The sequence below is a fragment of the Xenopus tropicalis genome, chromosome 7, assembly GCF_000004195.4.
Source record: "Xenopus tropicalis strain Nigerian chromosome 7, UCB_Xtro_10.0, whole genome shotgun sequence".
Taxonomy (NCBI): domain Eukaryota; kingdom Metazoa; phylum Chordata; class Amphibia; order Anura; family Pipidae; genus Xenopus; species Xenopus tropicalis.
In genome coordinates, this window is record NC_030683.2 from 92,963,693 (window position 1) to 92,984,954 (window position 21,262).

Below are 21,262 nucleotides of genomic sequence, written 5' to 3' on the forward strand. Positions count from 1 at the left end.
TTGTTTCAATACGAAAATTTTGGATCGTAAGTATGAAATCTTCGTATTCAAACGAACTGAATTTTTGTGACTTTTGCAATCATCAGAAATTAGCGGATTTCGTGATTCGGATTCGTACACAATGAATGTGCCCCTGGATGTATGCATTGGTAGCCACCTTGGCTACTAATACAGAAGAAAGGTAAATCAAACAATATGTTGTAATTAGTGCAATTGGCCATATACTCAACTCAAGGAGAGCCCATCTGACACCATCCGTTATGAGAAAAAAATCAATTCTAATCTACATTGCCAGCTTAAGTCTGGTACTGTATTATGTTAAATTCATAACACTTGGTTAGTAAACCCCGTTTACTCTCTTTTAATCATTCAATTGCTTTAAAACTGGAACTACACGAAGACACACATATGAAGCCCTGCCTGTATTTCCTGTAAACAGGCTTAGCCTCCCACAAACGTGTCATACAGAACATGACGTCCTCTCTTATTTTTGGTTCCTCCTGTTTATGTCACTCTTGCGGAAATGGGAGGCGCTTGCGAAAAACAGCTGGGGGCACATTTTCCGACGTCAAAGGAGTTCTTCAAGCACAAAGAATTGATTGACAGACTGTTCGGTCAATCAGCGTAGAGGCGATAGTTCTAACAGCCAATTGGCACGTAGCAGGGAGAGGCGCCGATATTTTCTAAAGAGGAGACTGGGAGCGCCGGCTTGCAAACTAAGTCAATGGAAGAAAAGAAGATGGCTGCTAATTCCAGCGCTGTCTCTTCCGATGGAATTCTTATCGGTGATAAGCTGTACTCGGGCGTGATGATTTCGTTGGAAAACTGCCTGATGGCGGAGGAGAGGTGCGCCTTAACACCGTCCGTCGTGGATGGTATAGACGTGAATACCGAGATCGACCTTCGCTGTGTGGGCTGCGAGTTGGTCCAGGCAGCCGGCATTTTGCTGCGACTTCCGCAGGTAGGTGCATCGTGATCTGGTAATATGTGATAGCGATGGGGAATGCTTGGGTCCGGCGCTACATGCCGGCTGCCGGTACTCTGCATTTGTCAGGCCTGTAGTGCGGCCTAGCCTGGGGCGAAGCCTGCGCTAGAGTTTCAAGGCGCACAATGCGTCGGTGTTCCAATTAATGGCTCAGTCGAGTATAGGCAGCAGTGCTGCTTACACGGCAATTGTTCAGTTCTATTCGCTTTAAATGGACGTATTTTATATATTATTTTTAGTACTGCGTCGTACTCTGGTTTTAGCTCTTCTGGCCCTAACAATGGCTGTTTATCATGGGGCCCTGCCGTTTCTGTATGAACCTGTGGAAATGTTAGATGTATACACCGTGTTATTGTACAGCACTGCGGACTATCATCGCCAGTGCAGAGAGCATTATACATTACCTTCTTTAGAAGAGCCACAATTCTGATTAAAAAAATTGGAACATTGCTTGTGAAGTTACCAGGAGTGTATTTTTGCTGCCCCCTGAGGCGAGTTTTGCAAAATGGCAGTAGTGCCCCTGAATGTATGTGTTTTTAACCTATCCACAACCTTCTCTTTTTATCACAATTGCCGTAAGCAGTGGGATACATAGTATGACCTGTGTTGGCCACGGGTATCGGCCCATGGGCTTAAAACAAAAAACAATATTAACACCCACTACTGGGCAGACTGACCGCACAGCCCCAGAGGGTTTGAGGGTTATTTCTCATGGTAGGCATTAGCAGCTTTCTAATTCCTAAGACTCTATTCATGTCGGTTAAAGTTAAGAGCAAAAGAGCCATGGATTCAAACAACTTCAGTCTGTGTTTGTACAGTCTGTGCAGTCATGCGTTGCAGATCCCTCATATAATCCATGTAACTTTTAATGTATAAATTTATTGTGAGACGTGTTTAAAGAAGGAAGGAATCCTTCTTGATCACTGATTCCTATGCTGAAAATAATAAACTCTGTGTGTTGTGTTACTGGGGAAACCAAAATGATTTGGAGAGTTTGTGAGAAGGAAGTATGCATGTCTGATATGAAGTAATTGCGTAGCGAGCTGTCCTTTGTTCCACTGCTGGGAATCCAGCCCTTCCCAGTTTAGCTGGAACATACGTCATGTACTATGCACTTAGTCATTTACCTTATACTAAACTCTTTTGACCTCGCTGATCAGGAATTTAGTAATATGTATGATGGAAAGCTGGTAAGCTAGATATTATAATATGTTTTTATGACTAATTTAAACCTGAGACTATGAACCTTGCTCTTAATTGGAAAATCTGCTTAATTTTGGCCTTACCCAAAATGTATTTTAAAGTGGATGTTGCTGTATCAGTGCAGTGACGGATGGGGACACTATTTGGACACATTGTATGCTGAAAGCATTTTTTCATAGCCTTTAAAGCATGGAAGTGCTTTGACACTGCATTTTCAAGCTAGTAAAAACAACACTTTTGTTGCTTTTAACAGTATGTATTGTATAAATCTGAAGTTGTTGTTAGCAAGACAAAACATAACTTATGGCATTCTCATCCATTGGACTTGTGACCATTAGTTCCCTATGTTCTTAACAGAGCATACATGAAAGCATTGCATGTGTTTTAAAAGGAATTTAAAAACAGTGTATCATAACATGTTTACCACTATTAGATGTGATTTAAAAAAAAAAAAAAAAAGTAACAGCATGCACAGAGAAATATAAGACTATGAACCAACTTTTAAAATGTATTTATTTGGGGTTTTGGTCATATTATTGGTGTTTCTGAAGTTAACTGAAAAAATGAGTAGTGTGGCACCTTCCACACACAGGAATGCAGTTTTAAAAAAAAAAACATTTGTTGTTGGACGTAAGAATAAGTTGAACCCTCACTTATAAATTTTAGTATATCTTGTTTCTATCTCCCAGGTGGCCATGGCTACAGGACAGGTGTTGTTTCAACGATTCTTCTATACAAAATCATTTGTAAAACATTCAATGGAGGTAAGCATATTCATCCAGAGATGTTTCAAGAAATGGTTCAAATAGATTCAAACCCTTTTTCTCTTTATATTATTTGCTTTTGGTTACCTTAAGTGAATTTTTAATTAAACATTTCCCCCCCACAGCATGTTGCAATGGCATGTGTCCATTTGGCATCCAAAATTGAGGAGGCTCCAAGACGCATAAGGGATGTAATAAATGTGTTTCACCGCCTTCGACAACTACGTGAGAAACAGTAAGTCCCCCACATAAATGGATTTTATGTAGCCTTTACATTTTTAAATATAAAGATATTGCTAACATGTGCCTGTTAATTCAAAGGTCAGATCACCGCACCAATTAGCGGTCACAAAAGTATTGCTGGATTGTTCTATGCTGTAGCCCAGTATCAAAGAATGTAGCATACAGATTTTCCAGCAGTGAAGTCATTACAAATACAAATTTTAATTTAATGAAAGAGAGCACCCAAAATATGAGGTACTCGGAGAGTACAGACACACTTTATACAATATTTTACCATCGTTTTAATGTAAAACGTAATTTATTCTCGGATTTTAAAGCAGTACTTAAAGGAACAGTAACACCATAACATTTTTAAAGTCATTAATATATTATGTACTGCTGCCCTGCACTGGTTTAAACTGCTGTTTGCTTCAGAAACCCTACTATAATTTATATAAACAAAGCTTTGTGTAGCTGTGGGGCAGCCATTTAAACTAAGAAAACAAGAAAATACACAGGTTAAATAGCAGGTAACAGATAAGCTCTATAGGATATAACTGGAATCTACAGAGCTTATCCGTTTACTGCTATGTAACCTGTGCCTTTTTTTAGTTTGAATGGCAGCCCACATGGCTACACAGCAACTTTATTTATATTAACTATAGTAGTGTTTCTGAAGCAAACAGAACTTTTACCAGTGCAGGGCAACAGTACAGGTATGGGACCCATTATCCAGAATGCTCGGGACCTGGGGTTTTGAACAGTAATTAAACCCAATAGGATTATTTTGCCTCCAATAAGGATTAATTATATCATGGTTGGGATAAAGCACAAGGTACTGTTCTATTACCAGGGCTTTGGAGTAGGAGTCTGAGTCGGAGGCAATTTTGGGTACCTGGAGTCGGCAAAAAATGAACCGACTCCTACTAAATTTAAATGGGAATAAAAAAAAAAAAATAAAGCAAGTTTAAATGTCCCAATTCACAAACAGTCATAATTAATTACTTCTCTGCTATAAGAATAAAGCTCAATGCACGCAGTGCATAAACGAACCCGTTGAGTGACCATGAAGCATGCTTCTCAATGACTGACAGTATGAATGTATAAAATACATTAGCATATTAAAAACAGAGGAGTCTGAGTCGGAAGTATCAGAAACTGAGTAGTCTGAGAATTTATCTACCGACTCCACAGCCCTGTTTATTACTACAGAGAAAAAGGAAAACATTTTTAAAAATGTGAATTATTTAATCAAAATGGAGTCTATGGGAGATGGCCTTTCTGTTATTTGGTACTTTTTTTGGTGTTATTATTCCTTTGAGCACAAAGGTTGCTCTGTCCCTTTTCAGGAGTCTATATTCTGTATCAGCACAATAGATTAGTACAGCTTTCTGTGCAGCTTTAGTTTCCATTTAAGATAAACGCAACATTTTTGTTGTACTTATGTTCTATTTTCTATGTTTTTATAATTTCTACTCTAAAAATGTTTATTCCAGAAAATCAACACCATTAATTTTGGACCAGGAGTATGTTAATTTAAAGAATCAAATAATAAAAGCAGAGAGGCGAGTCTTAAAGGAACTGGGCTTTTGTGTGCATGTGAAGCATCCACATAAGGTGTGTATTGATTTATCTGAGCCTTCTTAACAGTTGTCTTGTAGCTGAATAAATAACTGGATAGTGCAGTGTCCCTGGAAAAACTTTTGTTTATTTGGAATATTACTTGTAGTTCTGGATGAAAAAAATAAAAACATGGCCCTAGGCAAGAAGATAAGCCAGGTAATGCTTTGGCTAAACAAATTTGCATGTGCAAGCGCAGCTTTACAAACTGGGTGCATAGATGGTACATATCTAAGGGCAATGACACACGGGAAGATTTGTTGCATGCACTAACAGTGCATACCATGGGCACCAGATCATCCGAAAATGCTATCCCTTTTACTACCATTTGAATTGATGCAAGTAGATTACATTACTCATGGAGATTTGTCTTAATCGAAGGGAAATGCCACCTTTTACATTTTCCCGCAATTAAGCCGAATCGCCATAAATGTAATTTGCTTGCAGCAATTCAAATTTTAGCAAAGCGGTTAGCATTTTCAGGGATGTTGCCAATATTACCCCAGGCAACAAATCTTCCTGTGTGCCATTGCCCTTGTGGGTAAATCATCAAATTCCATTGTCTGATATTAAATTCTGCACCTGAAAAATGTTTAAAAGCATTCTTGACTGCCTGGATTATGTGTGTGCTGTTTTATGGGTTGGTCATTTGGCCTGGATATGTATGCAGTTGTTCTAATGTTTTTTGTAAAAACTGATGCAAAGGAACAATAGAAGGGTTAATACTTCCCAGCACAGTTAATTACAGCTGCTTCTGCCTGAAAATGTCATATAGCTATTGGTAAAACAGGAGTGGGATTCTAAAACTTGATTGCACTGAATTTAACCACGTAAATGGTGTTTAAATTGAGATGCTATTCGAAGATGAAGAAAGAAAAATAATCAAATTTCCTTGTATTTTGTTTTTTCCCAGATAATAGTTATGTATCTACAAGTGCTAGAGTGTGAGCGTAATAAGCATCTGGTCCAGACTTCATGGTAAGTGTCTAATATACATAATTATGACTTAATTGTTTTCCTATGGCTTACGTGGGCTTGTAGACCTATAGACAACAATACGGTATGTATCTTGCTGGCATCAAAGGAATTAAGATCTCACAGTTGCAGCTGTTTCCCAATGTTCACTCAAGATCTGAGTACTACTGGCCGAAGGGAAATGCTTTTCGGTAATTGCTTTTCCCTATTTGGAGTGAAGAGCACAGTTTTCCGAGTGCTGCTAACCTGGGAGATAACAAGTTTATGACAAACCATGCATATTTTCAGCACTTACTGCAGTTCTAATAATTTGATATTTGTGACAGGCTGGCTTTTTTTTCTGATATTTTAGGTATTGATTTAAAAATATCAGTATGAAAAAATTTGCTGATAAGCAGAGTGTCTTGTCCTGTATGCATTATTTATCATAAGTTGGGGGAGTATGGAGTATGTGTTATTTTCTGGGTAACTTTGACTAATCTGTCTGGTACTTTGTATTTATGGGATGGAGAGCCTCTTTTAACTTTTGTTTTCTGTACTCTTTTGATCAAAGGCTAGCCTCTGAGGGTAAGTGACTAAGACTTCTCCTCTGCTGTCCAAGCCCTTTGGTGCAGGGATAGCTGCCGTCTTCAGTCAATCCCAAGCAGGTTCCCCAGAAAGAAGGCTGCCTCTGGTCAGGTGGTATACCTACAGCAGAGTAATGTGGCTGCGGCTTTATTTGGTGTCATATTTCTCTTATGTCTGAATATTTTTAAATATTTGCAGTATTATGTTTTAGAATGCTGTACATGTTAAGACTTTATAATGTTTTTGTTTATTTAGCTCAATGTCTGTTCCCACTTAAACACCCATTTTTATTTTCCCTTCTTCATTGAGTAGCCACATGCTGCAACTATTTTTCTGTGGTACTAAATAGGATTCATGATTTTGAATGCTTACTAGTGAAATGAGTTCATTTTAGCTAAGTATTTTTTAGACATGAATTAATTTTTTTTTATAGTATTGCTAAATATGAATTATATGTACTAATTTAAAGTTTCTGTTTAAGCTGCTTGATATGAAGCCATTATCACTGAGCCCATGTGCTTGTTTACTTCGTACTTCAGATGCTCTTCATGGAAGAAATTTGCTAAACTGGACATTTTTGGCATTAACGCTTAACCTTTCTACAGAAGGCTGCTAGATTGAGAGTGGTGTACACTTACTCTGGTGATCAGTAACCTTACCTGTCTGTTATGGCCATTTTATTATGCAAATAAAAGTTAAACTAGGTTCTCCATCCAATACAGTTTATAATTTATCCACACCCTCTTTATCTTGCACCTTACTGAAGTTGTTACTAGTTTGCATTCACTTAGATTTATTTCTAGAAGGCCTGCCAACTAACATACTCATATGGCAGAATTGTTTACTTTCAGGAACTACATGAATGACAGTTTGCGTACTGATGTCTTTGTGAGGTTCAATCCAGAAACCATTGCATGTGCTTGCATTTTCTTGGCTGCTAGAACGCTAGAGGTAAGTTACTCCATTAAATTATTTTTAACAGGGATTGCCATTTCTAAAGACTTGTGTTATATTTGACTATAAACTAGAATTGGGCAAATCTGGTTTGGTGTACAACAAACTGTTGCCTTGTTACACGTGGACTGGCTTTGTCACAGAACTTTGTAGTTGGCATTCTGTGTGCTCTCTTGAATGTCCAAAATTTGTACTGCATGAAACCTACCTTCACTTAACTAGTGATCATTTCTATTAGGGTTATTGTAAGCTAACACATAACCATGCTATGAAGTTGTCTGTGCTTATGTACTTTTGCAATTGCTTGTTTTTAATCTGGTTTTTGTTTTGTTTGTTTTACTTCTTACCCTTAGATCCCTCTGCCGAATCGTCCTCACTGGTTTTATTTGTTTGGTGCATCAGAGGAGGATATAAAGGAGATATGTCTACAAATTCTAAGACTTTACACCCGAAAAAAGGTATAACTTTTTTTTTTTTTTGTTTTTTAATTTCTTTGTCTAGTTTTCCTTTTAGTTCCTTGTTATGTCAAATGTACAAAACTGGCTGATAAACTGGGCTATAAAGAGTATAAAGTGATTACTTGACACACATACTCATAAAACACCAGTTCTTCAAAATGTTCTAAACCATTTCCTATCTTTGTAGGCTGATGTTGCTCTCCTTGAAAATAAAGTGGAGAAAAGAAAACTTTTTATTGAGGAAGCTAAAGCGAAGGCAAAAGGACTGCTGCCCGATGGAACGCCCCGTTTAGAAAATGCTCCAGAATTTTCACCCAGCTTGAAAAATGGTAATTTGGTTATCTTCAAATTTTATTTTTGTTTTGTTTGATATTTCAGGAATTAACAGTATCTACATTTTTTTTGCAGACTCTCCAAAGGAATTAAAAGCAAATAAGCCTTCACCTCTCGCTGTTCATGCACTGAAAAACTGTAAAAGGAAAGTTGATGGAACAAAACGGCCTACATCATCCAGCCCTGTCAATGGGTATGTTAACATTTGCCTTTTTTAACTTTGAATATCTGCAGATGTGGAATGCTTTGTTTATAGCACTTGGTGCATTTATTGAAGTTATAAAGGTACCAGGACATGTATGCATTCCAAATTTTTTTTTATTTTTATTATTAAACTTTGGACTTCCCCTTTATTTCTTTCAGTAGAGTTTCCAAAGGAAGGGATAGCAGGAGTGGCAGCAGAAGTAGAGATCAGAGTTACTCACGTTCTCAGTCTAGGTCCCAGTCACCTAAACGAAGGTAACTTTATATTTTTCCTACCCCCTAAAACCAAATAAAGCAGATTGACCCTTAAAGTTTGAAAACACCTTTATTGCTTCTTTATCACATTAGGTTTGGTGCATTCCCATATATAACTATTATTTTTGCATTGGGACAATGCTGAAACTTTCAAGATTTTTTTTTTTTTTTTTTATATGATCACTTAATTACCATATTTGAATTCAAGGAAGAAAATTGCATCAAAAGTTTTGGCCATCATTTGTTGCATTAAGGTGGCCATACACAATAAGATTGTCTCGTGATGTGCCCACCCTATGGTGGCTAATTCGAATTACAATGGCGGGCATAGGCACTGTCAGATCAAGGGCCACATCAGCAAGCAGATGTGGAAAATCCAACCTGCCTGATTGAGATCTGGCCTGTAAGCTGTAGAATCTGTTTGAAGGACCCAAATCGGCAGCGGCTTCCATTCCGCTGAACTCTTAGGACATCACCTGCATAAAGTGAATTGTTTGTTTAGCAGTGTGATTTTATTTTAACTTCTTCTACAGAATTCTCTAGTTTTCCATAAGCAGTTTGCCACATGAGAGATTTATTTTTGGATAGGATATTCCCATTAACATCTGGTTGGCCCTGCAGAAGTCTTAGCTCTATTAAAGGACATGTAAAGCCTACAATGTATATCAGTTGTGCCCAACTGATATACATTGTAGGCAAATGTAGGCTTTACATGTCCTTTAACTAATGTAAGGATGTTGGGATATGTCAAGTGGACTCCATATTCTTATATCTATATGTTAAAACATTGATTTTCATTTCACAGGAAAAGCCAGAGTTATTCTCCATCCAGTGATTCAAAGTCTCGCAGTCCTTCAAGAAGCCGAAGTGACTCTCCACCTCATAAACCAAACCATGGCTCTTACAAAAGCACAAAAGGCCATGTGTATGGGAATAACAGTGATTATAAATACCAGGGGCACAAGAGAAGGTCCCGTAGCAGGAGTTCCTCACCCTCTCACAGTCGTTCCCGCGAAAGTTCAGATTCTGGGAAATACAAGAAAAAGGACCACTACTACAGACGAGAGCGCTCAAGGTCTTATGACAGAGTTAGCCACAGAGGCTATGACAGGGAATATCATGGCCACAGTCATCACAGAAGATAAAACTCTCACTGGACATTCATTCTGTTTTGCTGTGGCATTTCTTACCTCTGAATGAAATAATGTGCCAAGTGTATTAACGTAGCTGCAGGAAAATTGTATGTATTTGTCTAATTTGTTGAAACTACACGGCAAAGATGACAACCTATGGTGCTAGTTACTCAAATAACTCAAGCAGCGGCTTGTACTAAGCCTTTAACCTTTTATTGGAAAAATGGCTGACTTGCTGCTGTGCGATCCTGGAGATTGTTGTGCATATGAACATTGCCTATACAGCTTGCCAGTTATATTTTTCGATATGCATTCAAGAAAAAAGGGAAAACGGACATTTAATGGCAAGTGGGATATTTTCCATGTGTCCTTATACATTAGAAATGTAAAACTTCTTAATGCAGAGTATGCCTATATTAGGTTATACCCAAAGAGTGATCTTGTTTGCCATGGGAACCTGGCCTTAGATAATGGTTTGGTCTGTTAAATATCTGCTTGTTACTTATAAAGGACTTGCCTGAATATGTTTCTCCCCCCACTTTGTGGAAAGGTTTTCTGTTAAGTATTTTTTTTTTTTTAATTTTATATTAAAAGCTGCGTGCAGGCCACGAGCAGTCACATTTCATATTTCAAGGGTTTTAATGTCCTAAAAAAATGGAGGTGTACTCAGGATATTTGATAGCTTAAAGAATGCTTACAGCTGTCATTCTGCTTGTGTAATAGCTACAAAAACAAACCACAGCCATGGTTATATCAGTTTTATTGGTATCCAAGCTGTATTTTGCTATTTCATTAAACCACAATTTTCTATTTTGCTGTTTGTTTCTGCTTTGTTACACCAGTTCACGCATACTGCTGCAATGTCCTCAGGATATTTCATCAACCTGTTCAGTATTAAGGCAGGCTTGCCAAAGTCTGAGACAATTTGCAATTGGTCTTCATTTGTAATGTGAGGTTTTTGAATTATTTTGCTTTCTGTTCAGCAGCTCTCCAGTTTGGAATTTCAGCAGCTATCTGGTTGCTAGGCTTCAATTACCTTAGCAACCAGGGGAGTGGTTTGAATATGAGTCTAATATATGAATAGGAGAGAACCCAACTAGAAAGATAAGTAATACAAAGAACCTCTTGATTAAGTTACCATTGTAACAAAACCGTTGTCAAGGCTTTGGCATCATTTGAAGATTGGGAGGCCCTCCATGAAATATTGCAGTAAAGCTGCCAAGTTGCACACCAAAGCTGTATTAGCAGCATTTAAGACATATTACTGGTGCTTCTCATGGCATCTGCAGATAAGTATTGAGCTCCTTACAACTCATGTAATACAGTGCAGGAAGCATATATGTATGTGATTTATATTTGTTGGACATAAATTGGTCCAGGCTGCAAACTGCTTCCATGTATGTGTGATGTTGGCTGGCAGTCACTAAACAGCATTTTAATTGGTTAATATTTAGTTAAAGAATAGTTATAATTTGGGATTGTTTTTTAGCAGTCCTATTTGCCTTTTGTGTTAATAAATATAATTTTCATTTTATGGACAGTCTGGATTAGTTTGTTTGTTACACAGTACCAATACCATTTAACATTTTTGCCTCAAAGAGCAACATATTTTTGATACCAATTTGTAAGCTGGAAGTAGTCAGAAGGTGCTAAGTGATTTAAAAATTATTTAAAAAGAAAAAAAAAATGAATGCCTATTGAAGAGTTGCTTAAAATTGTCCATTCTATAACATCAGAGCTGTGATCTATAGCATCAGAGTTGGGAGTAAGTATGGATACCTGGAGTCAGAGTTGGCAAAGAATGAATAGACTCCAACTCCTTATTGTAATAAAATGAAAATCCAGTAAGTTACAATGTTATATTTCAGAAATAAGTCATAATAAAGGTATGGGATCTCTTATCTGGAAACCCGTTATCCAGGAAGCTCCAAAATACGGAAAGCCTGTCTCCCATAGACTCCATTTTAATCAAATAATTCATATTTTCAAAAATGATTTCCTTTTTGTCTGTAATAATAAAACAGTACCTTGTAATTGAGCCCAACTAAGATATAAATAATCCTTATTGGAGGCAAAACAATCCTATTGGGTTTAATGAATGTTTTATTAATTTTTTAGTAGACTTAAGGTATGGAGATCCAAATTACGGAAAGACCCCTTATCCAGAATACCCTTTGTCCCGAGCATTCTGGATAATGGGTCCTATACCTGTACTTTCTTCAATAAATAAAGCCACAATGACATAGGCTTAGTTATAAATTTGGCAGTGACAGGCTTGGATGGCCAATAGGGTGCTAGCATCAGTTTCCTAGCCAGTAGTTCTTTGGCTTGTTCCCAAAAGCAGACACCATATTTATATATCATATGCTGTGTTCTTTCAATCAATATGGAAAATACATTAGTATATTGAAAGCTAAGCAGTCAGATTTGAAGAATTTATGTACTGACTCCACAGCCCTGTAATAAAATAACAGGTAACAAGATGAACTACCCCCTTTACAAGAGGCTGCAGCTAAATAGAGGCTTAACCTTTTCAGGTAATACAACCATTTTCAGAGGTTGTAGGCTTGGCAATTTCAGAGTGGTGCCATTGCCCAGTGAACGTAGTACTTGGGCAATCATAGTTTTTAGCTGATCCTGCCATTTGGCCAGTTTATAAAAGGCTGAACCATTGCATTTGTAGATGGAATATGGCCCACCTTTGGTAAAAAAAACTTTATATCAAGCATGCCAAACTGAAATGACTCGGAGGCCTAAAATAGTGGGGGGGAAGATCCGTGAGGGCACAGCTATGCAAAAACTGGGCCACATGCAGAAACATTTGTGGGCCATATTTAAGTGAAAGGGGTCTGCTCTCAAAATGCTTTGACCTGCCTGCTCTGCATCATTCAAATAGCTCTGCGATGTGTTAACGTAGGCATCGTTTGCTTCAGTTATTAACCCGCAGCAGCTTATGAGTCAGTGGACAAGGACAACATTTGTCTGCGTTGCTACATAACCACAAAGGTTTGCCTTCTTTCTTAGGGCTTATAAACTCTGAGCTGCTATGCCCCATATCTGGCTCCTTGGTGTTTTAATTAGTCTACTTCAGGGCTCTCCAAAGGGGAGGGCCACATCCAGCCTGCAGGCTCTTAAGTTTTTGTTTTTTTTCCTCTAGCCCACAGCCTGCTCATTAATTGACAATTTGATTATAACGTGTCCCTAACCATTCATTATAAATAACTTGCCCCCTAAGTGGGAAGAGCAGGGCAGTGCTGGTTTACTTTATTGAAGTGTGGGGTTATGGTTTTTTTTTTTTTTTAAAGTAATAAAACATTTACCAGATGTTACTAAGGGGCTGATTTACTAACCCACAAATTCGAATCCGAATGGGAAAAATTCCGATTGGAAAATGAACATTTTGCGACTTTTTCATATTTTTTTACGATTTTTTTCGTCGCCGTTACAACTTTTCGTAAATTGTTGCGACTTTTTCGTAACCATTACGACTTGTGCGAATTGTCGCGACTTTTTCATAGCCGTTACGATTTGCTCATATCTTGTCGCGACTTTTTCATATTTAGCGCTCATAAACTGCGGGCAAAACTTTCAGACTTAGCATGATTTTGGAAGCCTCCCATAGGACTCAATGGCACTCTGCAGCTCCAACCTGGCCCAAGGAAAGTCTCCCATAGGGCTCAATGGCACTCTGCAGCTCCAACCCGGCCCAAGAAAAGTCTCCCATAGGGCTCAATGGCACTCTGCAGCTCCAACCCGGCCCAAGGAAAGTCTCCCATAGGGCTCAATGGCACTCTGCAGCTCCAACCCGGCCCAAGGAAAGTCTCCCATAGGGCTCAATGGCACTCTGCAGCTCCAACCCGGCCCAAGGAAAGTCTCCCATAGGGCTCAATGGCACTCTGCAGCTCCAACCCGGCCCAAGGAAAGTCTCCCATAGGGCTCAATGGCACTCTGCAGCTCCAACCCGGCCCAAGGAAAGTCTCCCATAGGGCTCAATGGCCCTCTGCAGCTCCAACCCGGCCCAAGGAAAGTCTCCCATAGGGCTCAATGGCACTCTGCAGCTCCAACCCGGCCCAAGGAAAGTTTCCCATAGGGCTCAATGGCACTCTGCAGCTCCAACCCGACCCAAGGAAAGCCTCCCATAGGACTCAATGGCACTCTGCAGCTCCAACCTGGCCCAAGGAAAGTCTCCCATAGGGCTCAATGGCACTCTGCAGCTCCAACCTGGCCCAAGGAAAGTCTCCCATAGGGCTCAATGGCACTCTGCAGCTCCAACCTGGCCCAAGGAAAGTCTCCCATAGGGCTCAATGGCACTCTGCAGCTCCAACCTGGCCCAAGGAAAGTCTCCCATAGGGCTCAATGGCACTCTGCAGCTCCAACCCGGCCCAAGGAAAGTCTCCCATAGGACTCAATGGCACTCTGCAGCTCCAACCCGGCCCAAGGAAAGTCTCCCATAGGGCTCAATGGCACTCTGCAGCTCCAACCTGGCCCAAGGAAAGTCTCCCATAGGACTCAATGGCACTCTGCAGCTCCAACCTGGCCCAAGGAAAGCCTCCCATAGGGCTCAATGGCACTCTGCAGCTCCAACCTGGCCCAAGGAAAGCCTCCCATAGGGCTCAATGGCACTCTGCAGCTCCAACCTGGCCCAAGGAAAGCCTCCCATAGGGCTCAATGGCACTCTGCAGCTCCAACCTGGCCCAAGAAAAGTCACGATACTGAAGCTTGAATGAATCCGAAAATTTAGTACTCTGCGCGAAGGCTACGTAAAAGTCGCGACAATTCGCGCAAGTCGTAACGCTACGAACCAGTCGTAATGGCTACGAAAAAGTTGCGACAATTTACGAAAAAATCGCAAAATACCGATCATTACGAAAAAAAACGCATTTGGACGCTTTTTGGACGTTCGTGGATTAGTAAATGTGCCCCTAAGTCTTACTATCACTTAATCCTGTGCCATAGCTCTCCTCACCAATGTGGAGTCCAATGGAAAACCCAACTCCAGTCTATGTTCACTGTGCAAAAAAAAAAAAAAAAAAATATATATATATGAACATGGTCAGTTCTGGTGTCCTATGTAAGGTTTAGCGACATGCCCAGATCCGTACGTACATACATATATATATTTATTTATTTATTTTTTTAAGCCAGAACAAGGAGAGTACGCAATTAAGTGCCGCCCCCACCTTCTCGGCGCAGAAAAATCTTCGGAGGTGCCTGGCAAAGGCGGTCAGTTTCTTTACTATAGCGGAAACGGACCCCGGAGTCTGGGACCCCTTATCCCTGGGCCCCCCGCATTCACCAGTGGGAGCCCCTGTCACTATACGCTAATAACACCGGGGGTTCCTGCAGTCTCGCAAATACACTTCAATGCACTTTTATACTTCACTGTTACTCAGCCATCTCCAGCTCTGCAGCGAGGGTCCTACAACATAAAACAATATGCAGGCTGCACATTCCGCAAGTGCCGGATTGTACAGGTAAATGGAACTCAATGGAACTGTACCGGCTCTCTGCAATAACACATATTGGACACCAGAGGGAGCGCTATCCACCCGGAACCTTTGCAAGAGCAGCTGCAGGAAAGGGGAATTGTTTGAGGGTAGGACAGGATATCTAAGAAGAAGACGGTCGGGGGTCAGACGAACTCTCTGTCATGTGTAAGCTTAACAATTTGTGAGAAACACTGAAAGAATAAGGTTTGAATGACATTGGAATGAATGGCCAGGTCCTGGCTCATATGGTTTGTCCTGAGTTATTGATTTAAATTTAGTGTTCGTACCTGTGAGGCTGCTAGGGAGATGAGGTCCTTCAGGGCCGGAATTAGACAAGAAGGTTCCCCTGATAGCTGGTGTCAGCTGGTGTTGAAATAAAATTCCCAGCATTCCCTCGGTTGTAGGTCCCCTGTGCTTGTATGCAAACTTCCTCACAATTGATACACAGTGTCATCTTTGCCCTTTTATCTTTGTTTTTCTAGGTGATGCTAGGGGCCAGGGCAAATGCCTTTGCTGCTCTACCTTGTAACAGGCCCTGGGCTCGGGGAAGTGCAGAGTGTGGATTTTGTGGATGATAGAATTTAATGTTTCATTATGGGGTGTATATAGAGGGCCTGGCTGAACGTGTGTGCGCTACCTGCGTTACAGTATTTAATCAGCCTCACAAAGTCTTAGTAGTGACAGACTTTGTTTTCTTAGCTCTTTGGAGTATATTTGAAATACACCTCACAGATATGAAATTAATTTGCTTTTCTCAGGCCATGCAAAAGTAACATCCTACGTGTCCAACTCAAGTTCCTTTTACGTTGAATAGAAACAATATAGTAAAAAATGTTTGTCTTCCAGGGAGAGATTCCTGATCCTGAATTGACCAAATTACTTCCCTGTGCACCATGTGGCTTACACGGCTAGCCTTGCGCTTTTCTACAGCTACAAAACTTGCAGGTAAAGAACAAAGCAGTTTTCTTGCAGATTAGGGCTACAACAAGCACTGAATGTATATAGCGTTGTATTTGCAAATAGTAATTTATAGAAAAACTAAACCCTAAAATTAGTAGGTAGAAATTTTATTATATACTAAACTTATTTTACTAACCTAAAGGTTCAGCCTCTCTATAAAAGTAATGATCCAGACACTCAAAGTCGTCACGGCGGTCACCTTAGAAGTGTTAGTGGCACATACTTACTGTGCTCTGGGCAGCTGTTAAGAAGCTAAGCTAAGGGAGTCATTGCAAAACATTAAGCATAAAATTATGTTTGCTGGTCATATAAATTGATGCTACAGGGCTAAATAGTAAATAATTCAGATTATTAGTACACAGTAGCTCTTATATCATGACATTTATATTCTGTATATAATGTTAAGTCAGTCCCTAAGTGCAGTAAGTGACAGCAGCACAGAGCATGTGCAGTGAATTAGCAGAAAAGAAGATGGGGAGCTACTGGGGCATCTTTGGGGCACACGTCTTTATTGCTAAAGGGCTGGGGATGCCTTGGACTGGTGCAGAAGCCCAAAATATAAAGTACATTTTTGGCCTGCCTCTTTATTTGAGATTCAGTTCTCTTTTAATGCGCTTTTTTCTCAATAGTTACTCTGCATTATGGAATTTAGAAGTGAATATATACTACAGTATAGCTGTAGTATACTTTCTAAAGCAAAATATGCATTTTGGTACACTATTAATTTCTAATTCTGATGCCTCACTTACTACAGAAAAGAAACTATTTTCCACATTTGGTCGTCATTTTTTTTTCTGTCTTTTGACAGAGACACCTTGTTCTAAGGGCTCTGACGGTCACTATAAGAAAGACCTGTGGTGTTCTGCTTGTCAAAGAAAATTGGAATTTGACAGCAGAATAGAAGCAGTTGGTATATTTAGTCTGAGCATTAAATGCAATGCTCTGCTTATACATTTTTACATTTGCAAAAAATGAAAATTACTGAAAACTGCTGGTTTGTTATTTATTTCTAACAGTGCAGAAAAAAACTGGATTTAACATTAAACTTCTTTCCCACAACCACACTGTGCCAGTGCTTGTTTATGGGATTTATTTGGTTGACTGCATATATTAGGGGGATGATCTGTGGGCAAAATGAAATTCATTTTGTTGTATACCTTTCTAGGATGCCTTGTACCACGGAGTTGCTCAGTGTTTGTGAACCGCAAAATTCTTTGTGCAAGTTACAGCTCTCAGCTGACTCAGAGGCAGCAGGTTCCCCCACACAACTGGTTAAGCTTGGAGACTGAGCTTGATGACATTCTAGTACCACGTATGATGTCCTTGAGCCCTTTGGAAAGTTTACTTAGTAGTCGCTACTCTTTGCCTAAGCCCGAGGCTCTGAATACTCATATAGAGCCACCGGAGCAAGAGAATTCCTATAAATGCCCCACTCATCAGGATGATAAAGATATGGATGAAAACACAGAAGAGAAGAATATAGTGCAGTGTAAGAATGTCCTCAAGATTCGGCGGAGAAAGATGAACAAACACAAATACAAGAAGCTGCAAAAACGTATGAAATTTTTGAAGCGTAAGATAAAGGATGGACGGAGGCGCAGGCAGCAGGTATGAAGCTGTAAATATAGATAACTCTATTGTAACATTGCCATTGCTTAGTCGTTTCCCATGTGAAACAGAGCTATATATTTAATATATATCCTCAGAGATTACTGTTATATTAACGTTTACATTCCCTTCAGAGAAAGTGTCATAACAAGTATCTCCTATGGAAATAAAGAAGTCCAAACTGGCAAGCAAAACTCACAGAGAAACACTAGCCTAAAGTAGTCAGTTGTTTTGTTTTTTTTTCAAGCAGAACACAAACTTTATTTTATGATAATAAAAACTTGCATAGTACTGTAATACATTTGTAAATCTCTCAGGAAGTCAGATGGGTTTATAGCTGATAATATGAAATTGCTGTGAAAGTTAATTATATGTATACCTTGCTGGTAATACAAATGCACTAAAATCTATTTTTAATGGTCACAATAATTTCCAAATGTCAGATATGCTTATCTCTTAAAATAGTTACACACACTTATTCTATATGAATAATGCTATTTGTGTAAAACCTCACTTACTGTTCCTGGCCTACACATCCCAGGATGCCTTTACATTCATCATTGTTATAACTATTTTGCAGTCTAATCTTAAAGCAATATTGCTTGATAATATTTTCCAGAGCCAGAGGCTACATTAATATGAAAAATAATCCTCCATAATGATGTAGTACTTGTAGTAGAAGTTGCCTTTTCTTTCTGGCAATGAGTAGGTCAGTCCTTCCTGGGAACCTGATGGTTGGCAAAGACTGCTGCAGAAGATTTCAGAGTGAAAATAGACTTGAATCCCTTTGCAGGAGCCTGAATTGTCTCAGTGCAGTTGAGAAAACTGCAGTGCATCTTTCAATGCATGGTATAATACAGCTGGGTGGTCAGTAGGACCAGTAGTAGGAAAGATTGTACATGCCCCAAAATGTCATTTTTCCTGTTGATCTTGGATCACAGGAACTTGATTGTATTTAGAGACATTGCATAACATAAAAACTGATGAGGTTTCTAAACCTAGAGGTTCGTTTAGTGCCTATAGCAGCCTATCAATAACTAGTCTATTACCTCTAAGAAAATGATGCATAGGTGTGATTGGTTGCTATGACCAGCTGCCTTAGTACTATTTTGCACCTGTGTTTATGTAGCAGCAATAGCTTTGTCTTGTGTAGGCTGTCAATGCCTCCCAGGGTGGGCGGACAGATGTTTCTTCATTTCCCTCACTAGTAAATTTCGGGGATGAAACACCTTTCCTAATCTGTGTAGCTATTCATTTCTATGCAATATTTTAATTTTCTCACATCTTTTGCAGTTACGATTTGAAAGAGACTTAAAACGCATCTGGAAGAAGGCTGGGTTAGAGAAAGCACCGGATGGTTGGCAGGTTCCAAAGATTTATGTGAAACATTGATATTAGAGTCATTGAAGAACTTGTTGCTTTTATTTTTGGCACCTAGAATAAAATTGAGAGCTTTACGTGCACCACTTCACCTAATGTACAAACTCATGCCAACAGCAAGTTTCCCAGTCTCACTAATAACTGGAAAGAGCAGGCAGCTATTCAAAATTACCTCTGCCTAATCATCTTTATACCCTATGGACCATTATTATCTTGGAATCTTCAGGTTTACCTTAATTTCATATCCAAGAATATATTCTTGACAGTGAGTATTCCATCACACAGCAGAAATGGCCAGTGGATTCTTACTGTGTGCGTTTCAGCTATTGTATGTTAATGTGTCAGTAACTTACTTCCCAGCATAAACTCCTAGTTGCCATGAATTCAAAACTATTTAAATAAATGGTTTATAAGAAGAAGAACTTTGCAAATACAGGACTTTTTTTTTTTTTTTTTACTCATTCTCTGCCACAGGATGACAAAATAGGCAGCAAGTATTGAACATTTGTACAGAGGCTGCAGCATCTATAGAATTCATAGTCAAATAACTTGTGAACAATATTGTAGATGGGCCTGCACCCCTTTTTTAGTCAATGTCAGGTGCAAATTAGATAGCTTCTTCACCTACATATGTAACAAGAATAAAAGTAAAAATACTCTGATACACACTAGTCTTATAAGAATATACCAAAAGCTTACTTTGTTAAAGTCATTTTCAGGTCACAAAGGGGTGTCTTACTCAGAACAACAGTTGTCATCAGAGTAGTTTTACTTTATTTCTGTTATTTTTGTCAAAATAATTTGTGTTACCTGGACTTATAAGGTCCTAAACACCAGCACAAAAATAAAGTATATATATTTTATGAAATAAACTTCCATAGTAGAAAAATAGATTTTTTTTTTTGTAGGAAAGATAAAAAATAAAACAGCTTTCAGTTAATACATACTGTATATCTTATTGCAATTTCATTTTTACTTAAAAAATCCATAATGCAATTCAACCTTAAAAATCACAAAGTGAAAAAAAATACAATAAGCTTCAACTCCCTGCTTTTTCACTTCCTTTTGAATAGAACCAGTTTTGAAATCTAGTTTCAAATAATGTTTTCTTCTAGCAGTGCTTCAAACAGTAAATGGCTATACCCATAGAACCCATGCCTGGCTATGATCAGTGAAAAAAAAAGGAGCAGGAGTGAGATGTATTCATTTATTTGCCTATAAAGTGAGCTTTACTAAGACACACTTTCCTTTCTCTAGTGTGCACTATCAAGTAGATGGAAGTGCATGTAAAACAAAAAACAAAATCTAGTGCAATAATTAATTAAATTTTTTTTTTTATATATTAAATTACTAAGTAGGACAAACACCCAATAGTGCTTAGTGGCTAAAAGTGTAACCAGGTGTGATAACAGCTCATATGATCCAATGTATATGCTCACCAGACAAAATTGAAATGAAGCAAAAGGATACCCAAGACAGGCTTTGATTGTAGTGGGAGCTGGATCCTCAATGTATATAAAAGCAGAATGAAGATCGAAAATAGTGTAAAAATGTTTAATAACAAATCCCCTGCTAAAATGCAGGCTACTTACAGTGTACAGAAGAATAAAAGCAATAGCCAATAGTTCTAGCTCAACGCGTTTCACGTGCTGGCGGCACGCTTCCTCAGGAGCAATAATTCACGATACTGAAGATTACGTCTAAAGAATTATCACCAAGAAGCACTGGGTATTGGGTGTTTCACCCTAAGACTCTTTTCCTTTCTCTAGCCCTTCCTTAAACATATTATTTAGGTGACGTCTGCAGTATATCTCCTGTCCAAAGAAACCTCGTATATATCTGTGGCCACCCACTCACTAGTTGTAGTTAAGTTGAGTTACACCTGTTAACCAGCACATGTAGTTTATGCTCATATCACTATAGAAGGTACATTCATTGGTACAGTAACTTAATTTTATAACATTTGAGCTGTATTGCATAATATGCATGCTAATCTATTATACTGCTGATTTGCCAGGAGTGGAACCGTTAACCAGCAGATGGCGCTAAGTATATACCTGACTCACTGCTCAGCTGTACTAAAACTATCTGTGCTTCCAACAATCCAGATTAATTTATTTGTAATAAGCAGAGAAATTATATACAGATATTT

At 38.9% G+C, this 21,262-nt stretch overlaps 2 protein-coding genes and 1 long non-coding RNA gene across 4 annotated transcripts; 2 read left to right on the forward strand and 1 right to left on the reverse strand.

Moving 5' to 3' along the window:
- Window positions 1-346: 346 nt before the first annotated feature.
- Window positions 347-1,426, reverse strand: LOC116412448. Its single transcript, XR_004223702.1, has 2 exons — window positions 1,390-1,426; window positions 347-1,305 (listed from the first exon to the last, which is right to left on the reverse strand). It is a non-coding gene; the product is annotated as an uncharacterized LOC116412448 (long non-coding RNA).
- On the forward strand, window positions 680-11,207 carry ccnl2 (cyclin L2). Of its 2 annotated transcripts, none has more exons than XM_012966672.2 (11): window positions 680-961; window positions 2,878-2,952; window positions 3,078-3,187; window positions 4,671-4,791; window positions 5,708-5,772; window positions 7,188-7,287; window positions 7,644-7,748; window positions 7,936-8,077; window positions 8,157-8,274; window positions 8,448-8,540; window positions 9,346-11,207. In XM_012966672.2, exons 1-11 carry the CDS (start codon window positions 725-727, stop codon window positions 9,683-9,685), a joined length of 1,506 nt encoding a protein of 501 aa, XP_012822126.1. In that variant the 5' UTR covers window positions 680-724; the 3' UTR covers window positions 9,686-11,207. The 2 variants fall into 2 exon arrangements, with proteins under 2 accessions (XP_012822126.1, NP_001025623.1); NM_001030452.1 differs by having other exon boundaries at window positions 731-961; window positions 8,445-8,540; window positions 9,346-10,483.
- Window positions 11,208-15,309: 4,102 nt separating this feature from the next.
- On the forward strand, window positions 15,310-19,525 carry aurkaip1 (aurora kinase A interacting protein 1). The gene is given in 4 exon segments (NM_001016966.1): window positions 15,310-15,327; window positions 16,009-16,107; window positions 17,288-17,730; window positions 19,024-19,525. Coding segments are annotated over 3 exon segments (594 nt in total). The 5' UTR covers window positions 15,310-15,327; window positions 16,009-16,055; the 3' UTR covers window positions 19,123-19,525.
- Window positions 19,526-21,262: the final 1,737 nt, after the last annotated feature.

Excerpts from the sequence above, each read along its gene's own strand:
- ccnl2 (XM_012966672.2), top strand. The coding sequence starts at position 725 with ATGGAAGAAAAGAAGATGGCTGCTAATTCCAGCGCTGTCTCTTCCGAT. Across the intron at positions 962-2,877 it reads TTTTGCTGCGACTTCCGCAG|GTGGCCATGGCTACAGGACA; the intron begins GTAGGTGCATCG and ends TCTATCTCCCAG. Across the intron at positions 8,541-9,345 it reads TCCCAGTCACCTAAACGAAG|GAAAAGCCAGAGTTATTCTC; the intron begins GTAACTTTATAT and ends TTCATTTCACAG.